Genomic DNA, 10,424 nt, shown 5'->3' on the forward strand with positions numbered 1-10,424 from the left:
TTTATTGAGAGAAGTAGCTCCTGAGAGACAGGAGGGGACTAGAAGTAGGCTGCCACAACCCCACTTCCCAGAAGAAGTTTTATAGAGCAAAATCACTCATGAGGTGGGTACAATATGGATCAAGACTATGAGCAACCAATAAGATTATAAGTATAGACACTTAAGTACTTTTGATCTAAAGGGGAAGCAGGTCACATAGCACATGTGCACGGAAAGAACAAAGACCTTTTAAGGATGGGGAGAAGGACATTCTTTGATTAGAGAGCACTGAGGACACACAATGATTTGTTTATTGTAAAAATGAACTGAAACCTTTCACCTGAAGATAAGAGGGTATTTGAATTGCAGGAGATCCTTATTGTTTAGTCTTGCCATGCACTGTAAAAATTAATACGAAGTAAGGACTGTGACTGTAGTGGATTGAGAACTAGTGGTCAACTTATAACCCCCAGCTGAACTGAGTGAGCGTGGTGCTGGGTGTGGGAGGCCCACCTGGGGATTGTTGCCAGCAGCGTAAGAGGAAGAATTGGAGAAGGATAACGCTTTAATTACTGAAACGTTTGGTATCTGCCCATTTGTACTAGCTATGCTCTTGGTTCTAGCCCAATAAAAGGTGACTGAGACTGGTAATCGGGGCTACAGTCCGAGAAGCTGTAAGCCCCCTGATCCCAGACTTTTGCCTCTCTTGTTTTTCTTGTCTCTCTTACTTCTTCTTATCATCTGTGGGCACCTTGTTCTCGGGACCCGTCACCCTGGTTAGAAAAACATAAGGAAGGGATGGATCAGGAGGACCTTGGCACCTACCTGTGTGACTGATGTCTATGTAGACTTTATAGAACCAGGTGATATCAATTATAATACAATCTTCAATTTATTGCTTATCTCTTGAGGACACCTGCAGGCCTGGTCATTCCATCTTTATCCTCAGGCCGGGCCTCCAACAGATGCACCTCCAGCCACAGCTGTAATGTATTCTCATCCTCTGCACCGATTCTCTCGAGGGCCTACCCTGCCCGCCTGCCTAGAATATTTCTACTTAACTTAGCTATGTATAATACTAGCATGCTATTTTCATGATGTAATAATAAAAATGGTAGGATATTATTATGACTCCACCCTCTAGCAACACAGTAAGACCTTCAGAGAGAAGGATATAAATATAAAACACACATTTTAAAAAATAAGAATGGATATACAGGCTTTTATTATGGCAAACATTTTCATAATCATAAAGATCTCTTTAAAACAAATAAATGTCCCAGGATTTTTGTGAGGGACCCAAGGTGAAGTGAAAATTAATAAATAATGAACATATTTCAGCATATAAGCCAAAAATTCTTCTCTAGATTTCTAATGCTGTGACATAATTACATTATTTTGCAACTCAGAATGACGTGATAATTTGAAAACCATGACTAACAAAGATGACAGACATGATACTGTACTTTTCCAAAGTAAAGAAATATATTTGATTTAATATTTTTATGAACTCCATCCGATGTTACAAAGTAAACTTTACCAGGAAAACTATCTTTAAATCTCAGAAAAACAAACAATGAAAAGATAGTGTATGTAACTCATTTTCAAATACTGTAAGGCAAGGAAATAGAAAATCAATATGTGAATATAAGAAAACAATATATGGCAAAGGGCTGTCAAAATATAGAAGATATTGAGAAACAAATGAAAAAATCAAGATCATTAAGTAATGACAACTGTTTCTCATGTACAAGTGATACTAAATGCCCAGGAAAAAATGAACAGAACTGTTTTCTGAAGTGGTGACAAATGAGAGAGGTAGCTTTAAAAATCATAAGGAACATCGTGAATTAACTTACCACCCCTTCAAATAAGAATGAGAATAATTTTTCTGGGAGAATTCAAGCACCATCAGCAGATATATTGTATACCATTTAATGAAATGCTGTGTATTTTCAGTACCAACTACTTCAGTGGTGAAAATGAGGTCGGAATCAGAAGCATATTCTGCTGCGTCTCTAGATAGTTCACACTTTCCCGAACTGGAAAAACATTTCATAAGGAGATACATTAGGTGACTGATGGCTGATTCAACTTTGTTCTAAAAATAATCCATGTCCAGTGAAATGGCTTACCAGCTGCTACAACTCTGGGATCCTCGTGAGACTGATGTCTCCCAGCTGCACGACTGTCAGCGGTCTCATACCACCAAAGAACATGAACTGCAGAAATGAACCGTATGTTAGTTTTATATTAGCTTTTTAATAATAGATTTTAATGTTAGTTTTTAAATATATAAGATTTCACAGGAGTCCGAGATGTGGGGTAGAAATTTATACATCAATTAATCAAATTGGAAACAGGAGGCTGAAGAAGGGAAGTAAAGTAACAGTTAAAAACCACAAGCCGGGAATGGTGGTGCACACCTGTAATCCCAGCACTTGGGCGGCTGAGGCAGGAGGATTGTTGCAAGTTCGAGATCAGCCTGGGCTACAAAGTGAGCTCAAGGCCAGCCTGAACTGCCTAGCGAGACCCTGTCTCAAAAAGATATTAAAAGAAAAAGAAAAAGAAAAAGGAAAACCACAGTTAAACCTGGGCTTGCTGGTGCTCGCCTATAATCCCAGCGCTTGGGAGGCTGAGGTAGGAGGATTGCTGCAAGTTTCAGGCTGGCCTGGGCTACATAGTGAATTCAAGCACAGCGTGAACTACATAGTGAGACTCTGTCTCAACAAACAAACAAACAACAAACAAACTACAGTTAAGATTAGACCCATATCTCATGCATTCCTATTATATTTTATTTAAAAAAACATCACAAAAACTTGTGCTTACTATAGAAAATTTAGACACAAAGTAGAAAATGAAAATATCACCTTCACTGCCAATGTAAACTCTATTAAGATATATTTCCATTTTAAGAAAAGTAAATCAAATTAGTCTCGTTATCTATTACACTCCCCTTATCTGCATAACTCCTTATTTTCTCAACTCCTTACTGTTAGATTACCATCAATACTGTAGTACTCTCTAAAAGAGTGAAATAGACATTCTTGTACATAATTATTCACGTAGTTTTGTAATTAGAATTTGCTGTTAGCTGTGAAGACTTTGGAAAGTTAGAAGAAAATAAGAACCATTTCTATTCTTACCACCCCCAAAGGATCACTTTTTTATTTTGGTGTATCAACTCAAGATTGAGACATACATACTTTATGTTGATGTATTTATATTCACACAGTATGCATGCTTTATGTTCAATAAGATATAGGATGTATAGAATGCATATGCACTTCTACTTCCGCATTATGAGCATATTTATTACATAATTAGGGTCATATCACGCTGATGCCAGTATTTCCTTATTGTATCAAAGCTGACATAAACCTCATTAGAGTAGCACTCACTGGATACCTATAATAATGTCCATAACTATGACTACTGATGTTTACTGGATAGCTATTATGTTCTAGGATTGGTTTTAAGCATTTTTCATGTATTACCTAATTTGGTGCTCCTGATAATCCAGGTGGTAGATTACTCTACCCTAATTTTATGGGTAAGGAAACTAAAGCAGAGTTGACTATGTAACCCACCTAAAGTCACAGTGTTAAACTATGGAACTGGGATTCAAATCCAGGCAATCTAAATCTATTTTCTTAATATAAACTCCTAAAATTTAAATTGAGATAACTGAAGAGTATACATATTTTTACATGATATATATATATATATATATATATATATATATATTATACACTTCCATTCAGTAATGATGTATCAATTTATATTCTGTGTATTATCATTCTTCCATTTCACTGAGAATGAATTTAAATTAAGAAATTTGCACACACACATTTTCAGTATCTTTTCTTCTTATAAAAGTTGCATGTCTGGTGTAGGAAACTAAGAGACTTAAAAAAAAAAATCTTTAGTCCTACCATCCAAATGTGACTATGGTAGAACACACTATATATCCTTTCAAGTTTTATTCCTGAACAAACAAGTAAATCCACACACTTACACATCCATACTGACAAAGACAATAAAAAATACATATTTTTATTTATATTGGCAAATTTTTACAACAAAAATCTGCCAATATGAAGTATATACAATAAATGAGTATTTAGTTTTTCCCTGACCCACCCAACATTGTAACTATATATAGGCCTTACTTGATAAAAAATGGTATCATTATTTTAATTTGCATCTTCTTTAAAATAACTTCGTAGCTATCTGTATATCTACTTTTGCCTGTTTTCTTTGGTTTTGAATTGCATTTATAGTGATCTGGGACATGTAGAAAGCTTGAACCTTCATTTACTTTCTGGCTTAGAATATACTTGTAGTTCATCCATAATATTATATAAATTCATTGATATTTTTATCTTAATAATTTATGACTTTTTTACATTGAATTTATAATCCATTTTAATTTAACATATGGTATGAAATAGACATCTAACAATTTCTGTAAATTTTCTCTTCTTCATATATTTTCCAACGTGAAAACATGTTTTTTTCTGTATATTCTCATTATTTTCTTTGGATATATCACCAGAGGTTAAAGTTCTTGGTAAAGATCAAGAGCTAGGCTTTGAATGGGTTAGGCTAGAGCTCTCTAGAAGATGCAAATTAAAGGGATAAAATTCCATTTTTCAACAAAGATCTCTATGAGGGATGTTTAAGAGGCAATCAGACACAGTGAATCTTTCAAACATCTTATGAGCTATTTATAATCATTTATCTTTCTAGATGAGTTTTACACACACTTTTTAGAGTTTATCAGAAAGCCTCTCTGAAATTCTCACTGCCATTGTTTTCAACTTTAAGAATTAATGATCCAAATACATTTTCTTAAAGTCAGTCTATGTATCTACCTAATGTGTCTATGCATCCATGATAGAATGTTATGAAGTTATTGCCACCCAGGCATTGTTTCTAGCCTTGTTTTTTATACCTGATAACATTTTAGTCTTCATATTCCCATGTCATTTTTATACATAAAACAATATTACCTTGTAGTAATGGGAAATGGGTAATTTTTTTCTTTGGGCTTCTTTATGTTTTGAGCATTTGTAAAAACCTACATTACATTTTTCACTCACAAACTATATTTCTACTCCAAGTAATGTTACTTTGAGAAAAATCTAGAAAATAATAGAGGAAAAAAGAAAAAAGATGAAAAAAATATTTTAGGGAATCTTCCAGTTTTTAAATTTTATTATTCTGAAAGTAGTTCAGCATTTGAAACAGGCTCCATAAGGTATTAACATTCTAAAAAACTAAGATTTAAACCAGGTTTTTCAAATCTTAAAATTACAAAAGAACAACAAAAAAGGCAATAAAAATTATACAGTATAATGAAAAAAGAAAACTGACCCAAGAAGCATAAGATTACCAATATATGTAAAATCAGAGGAAGCAGACAATTGTACCTCTGTTGAGTAATCCATATTCTGTGTGGAAAACACCAACTAATTTTGTATAGCCTAGATCAACATGGACATTAATTGCTCTTTTAAATGCATCACCCCACAGAGCTGGGCCACCAGGTTTCATCTGAAAAATAGCCAGTTCATAGATTCCTAGAACAGGGAGAAGAATAATTATTTCATGAAACATAATAAAGTAATTTTTAAGCAAGTTTAGGTTCCAGGGATACATGATTAACTTTTCTCTACATATTTGAAGGATTGTCCATATATCTACGCAGCCACATTCATTAACTGTTCACATTAATTTTTCTTGCTTTTATGTTTAGAAAGTCTGTGCACACTTAAGAATCACTTGTGAAGGTTAATTACAGGGAAGAAAAGGAAAAAGGACTAGAATTTATATGTAAGGTACTATCTAAAATTTTTTTTAATCTGTAAACTTTGGTGATGCAACCAAGAATTTATAATGCAGTGGTATATTTGAACTGTTCAAGTCTATGGAAAAGAAATTAATAAGAGAAGTATCTTCTAATCTACATTTCCTTCTTTTGAAATTTGAGAGAAGATATTTTATTCTTTATATAATTTCTTGCTACAGAATTCCACTTCTAACAGGACTAGCAAGTGAACAACTGACCTGAAGTCCTGAGTTCTTGAGATAAAAAAATAAAAGAGGGCTTTCTTATTTCTAAATATCGAAGTTAACCCTTGTAAAGCTTTTTACTTGTAATGTTTAGAATGTGGTGAATGGAGATAAAGAAACTGAGGGATAAGTAGATCAGACAAGAAAGGTGAGAGGAACACACAAATTTACTAAAGAATTACGAACAATATAGAGAACCAGGCAAGAAAGGCAAAAATTTAAATTGGTTTGTGGTTTTTTAACCTCACCTTTGCTTTAAAAGTGAATTAAGGTAATAGTTTAAATCAGCAATTTCAAATTGAGAAATAAGATGGTGAAAGATACAAAAGCTGGGTTACATTAATATAGCTTAGCTACTTCAGATAATTCATTCCTCCCAAACAGTTTCATAAGCAAAGATACACTTAAATGATTTAAGATGATTAATAATTTTTCAGAAATGTTTTATATTTAAATGCTCCTAGTATTTTAAAATTATGAATTTCATACATTGCTCTCACTTATCCACACATGGAACCTGATATCAAAGCTAATTTCTCAAACTTTCCTGACCCAGTAAGACTTTTTCTGTAACATAGCTGAGTTTACCAATCTGTAAAATCTCAATATGGGAAAATCCTCCATTAACTCATTCTTATATTTTAAGGATAAACTAAGAGCTTTCATTTACTTTCCTGTCAACAATCATAGCACGTTGCTATACACGCCAAAGATTTTTGTTTTTTCTAGCAGTACTTTGATTTTTATTGCTTCAGATCCTTAGCACCATACCCATCAAAACAAAGGAAGACCTACCTTCTTTCGCAGGCCTCTCTATTTTGCACCAAGGGACCAGATATGTGATCTCAATCTCCTGTTTATCAATGTGAGCCAAATTTGGAATAAGGAACTGTTCTTGCCATTCCTTATCTTTGGCCAAAGCTTTCCGGACTGCAGTTCGGTGAGCAAAGTTATCTATGGCAGAAAGGAAGTAAGAAAAATTTTAATTGAAAATCACCCATATTTTTCTAGATTCTATGCAAATCAGCAAACATTCATCCACAGCACATAGGAACACTGTGTTATACTTTTAGAAGGGCCAACATGAAAAGATGTGACATTTGCTCTCAAACTGCTCATGGTTACGAGTGGAACAGAAATGCAAAGGACAACTATAATGTGTTAGAATGGGCTTTATAGGTTCTACCACTTCATAGGTAGCTGTGTCAATTAGGTAGGTGTAATGGTTGATACATCATGTTGACTTGAGGAGTTTAGAAGTTTAACTAAGCTACTCAGCAGGGGGCCAGAGTCCTTACTGTGTAAACATCCTTACTTGTGTAAGAGGAGCACACTGAGATGGTGTGAGGGCTACACCCGCCCTGGGTCAGGGGTAGGGGGTGGGGTTTGCTTACAGTACAAGGGAGGAAAAGAAGCTTGTTCCTGCGCTTTTGCTCTTGTTGTGTTTGCTGTCTTCTGCCGCCTTGAAGTGTTGCCCCTGTACCATGCTACACTGCCTTGGAGTCATCTGATTATGGACTGAAACCTTCACAAATTGTGAACTCAATAAATCTTTCCTTCCTTAATTTGGGGCATCGGGTATTTTGTCCCAGCAACAAGAGAAAAGTAACCAAGATGGAAGGTTTTTGCACTTTCCTCAGTTTCTTATTCTATGAAATGGAGATAATAACATTACACAGACCTCCAGGTTTGCCGCAACGATCAAAATACACGAAAAGAGCTTAGAACATTACTGAGCACCTAGTTAATATGCAATATAAGTGAACTATTCTTATTGTTCAACTGGGGCATCTAATAGTGCCAGTTTACAGAAAGACTACGTGTCTTGGTGGTAATGACGATACGTAGTCAAGGCAAGGTACACCTTGAATATATTTTAATGTAAATGAAACTGAAACATACTGTGTAAGTCTCTTCTTTGGCAAATAGTGCTAATTTTCTTACATATTGTTACACATTTTTTTACCCAGCGTTTTTTTCCCTTGTATATTATCCAAACAGGTATATATAGAGGTCTAGTACTATATTTACAAGTTGGACCTCCTGAGATTATTGGTAATTTTATAAAGCTTATGATGGACTTTAGGAATATCACCTACCTTACATCTTAAGTGTGGTACATCAGAACTTCATGTTTTCTTAATGCATTATGATTTAATTTGTTCCACATTTAAAGCGTAAGTTGGGTTTTAGTGGGGTTTATTGTATTACAGTAGGGAAATACCTTACACTGTATACAGTATTAGGCATATAGAATGATTACTTTTCATAATAAAGTATTTTACAAATATTAATTTGGACACTGATGGGCAAAAATTAAAGGATATTATTAAGAGTTCTTTGGATATCCTCAAGCTCTGATACTATTAAATCTGGATACTGGAATAGATTCTGTGGATCTCTGGAACTTGTTCTCCATCCTCAAAGATATGTGAGCTTCAGTATGGGAAGAACTTTCTCTGATTGCTATTCTTTTATTACCCTGGAATAGTACTAATTCCTGAAAAGAAACAAAGGTGGTCTCTAAGTAACAGTATTAGTAAGTCTCACAACTGAGTGAGGCTAAAAACTGTCAGCCACTCTGAACCTTCATTACTTAAAGGCCCCAAACATTTGAATTATGTCTGAGCTACTGATATCCAGCCCTAGTTTTGTTAGTAAGAAACAAAGCTTTGTTAATATGAATTTTGGTCATGGAGGCCCATGCCTGTAATTCTAACACTCAGGAAGCTGAGGCATGAGCATGATCATAAGTTTCAGGCCTATCTAGCAAGTTTTTGGGTTTTTTTTTTTTTTTTCCCCCCGGTACCAGGAATTGAACTCACAACCTTGCACTTGCCAGGCAGGAGCTATGCTGCTGAGCTAAATCCCTAGCCCCTTATATAGCAAGTTTAAGGTTTAACTTGTGGTAGTAAGACCCTATCACAAAGCAGAAAAAAAAAAAGTGCTTTTTTGTTTTGTGATCTTAATCTAATTGGGGTCTTATAAATAGTATGTTAAAGTTTTCATAAACCATCTTTCCATTAAATGATTCAAAAATTTTTCTAAGAATAAAAATCTAATTTATTATGATTTCAGATGTGAGACTACATGTTCCCATTCACGATAACTTTAAGAGTTTGAGCAAAGTATCCTTGGAGATGACAACTGTATGTAATGTAGATCCAGAAAGTCTCACGTGACATGCATCAGAACCAACACTATACTGGATACTTAATTGGGATAACTCATACCATATTTCCAAATATGAAACATTTTGTTCATTCTGCCTCCAAATTCTACACTCCAGTATCCAACCAATTCGGAGTGAGCTGTCCGAAGATGAACATTTTTCTTAATATTTTCCATGAACTCATTCATTTTTGAGGGCTTCAGATAATAGGTACGAAATTCATAGAGCGTTCTATCATCTTGTCTGGGGCCTGTAGCAAAAGATGAACACACCTGAAGAGAGACAAGGCAAATTTAAATCTTAGGGGGAAGACAGGGTGTCTTATGTTATAACCAAATCTGAGTGTGGCAACAATTGGCTCGTAACTCGTCTTGTTTGTTATTCTCCTGTCAACTCTCCATTGTGTTCATGTAGAAATATCAATAAAGAAAGCTACTCTTAAATTTATTGAATGCATATGCGTAGCTATTTCCAAACAGCCACTTTTGATGAGAATTTGTCACACAAAGGCACTGGAATTTTAATATTCCTTAACTTGAGAACTGCAATTAGAATTTTCCTGAGTTTACACACACAAACTTACTAACAAAAATTTTATCATTAGCCAATAATGTAGGTGCTTAAGTGAGGCATCTAGAATTTTACTAATTCTGCACGCATGTCCTGGCAGGTACGATGAAAATATACTCACTTGCAGAATATTTTTTAAGCTCGTAAAAAATCTCAATTATTATGTCAAAGTATTTCCTACTCAGTGAAATAAATCATCGGTCAAAAACAGGACTGCAGGGGCCGGCGATTTCGCGCAGTGGCACAGCGCCTGCCTGGCAGACGTGAGGTCGGTTCGGTAGCAAGGGGCTGACGGACCAGACTCCAGCTACCTTCAGCGCGGACCTGTCAAGACTTGTAACGGAAATAGGAGGCGGGCGGCACCTGCCACCACGTGACAAGCGCTCCGGGAGGCGCTGCAGGGGCGAGCATCTTGGGGACCAGCTGGCACCCAGCACGGCAAGACCCTGGTTAAGGGCTTCCGATCCACGCCTCCACCCCCGGCCTCCACCTCGCGCTGGTCCCCGCCCTAGAGCTCCGGGCTCGCTCTAGAAACTGAGCGGCGGCGCGGCCCGAGGAGGGGCAGTGCGCATGCGTGGGACTCTGCGCTCCCCGCACGGCAGCCTCAGCCCCTGCGGTAACC

General features: G+C 35.9%; 1 protein-coding gene across 1 annotated transcript; it reads right to left on the reverse strand.

Moving 5' to 3' along the window:
• Positions 1-1,181: 1,181 nt before the first annotated feature.
• LOC102003769 (protein NipSnap homolog 3A-like) lies at positions 1,182-9,504 on the reverse strand (the record flags this gene model as incomplete). Its single annotated transcript, XM_013513175.1, is given in 5 exon segments — positions 1,182-2,021; positions 2,115-2,201; positions 5,418-5,567; positions 6,856-7,014; positions 9,294-9,504. Coding segments are annotated over 5 exon segments (684 nt in total), but the record flags the coding sequence as incomplete, so codon positions are not given.
• Positions 9,505-10,424: the final 920 nt, after the last annotated feature.

The sequence above is a fragment of the Chinchilla lanigera genome, unplaced genomic scaffold (assembly GCF_000276665.1).
Source record: "Chinchilla lanigera isolate Chin_1 unplaced genomic scaffold, ChiLan1.0 scaffold00018, whole genome shotgun sequence".
In the NCBI taxonomy this organism is placed as follows: domain Eukaryota; kingdom Metazoa; phylum Chordata; class Mammalia; order Rodentia; family Chinchillidae; genus Chinchilla; species Chinchilla lanigera.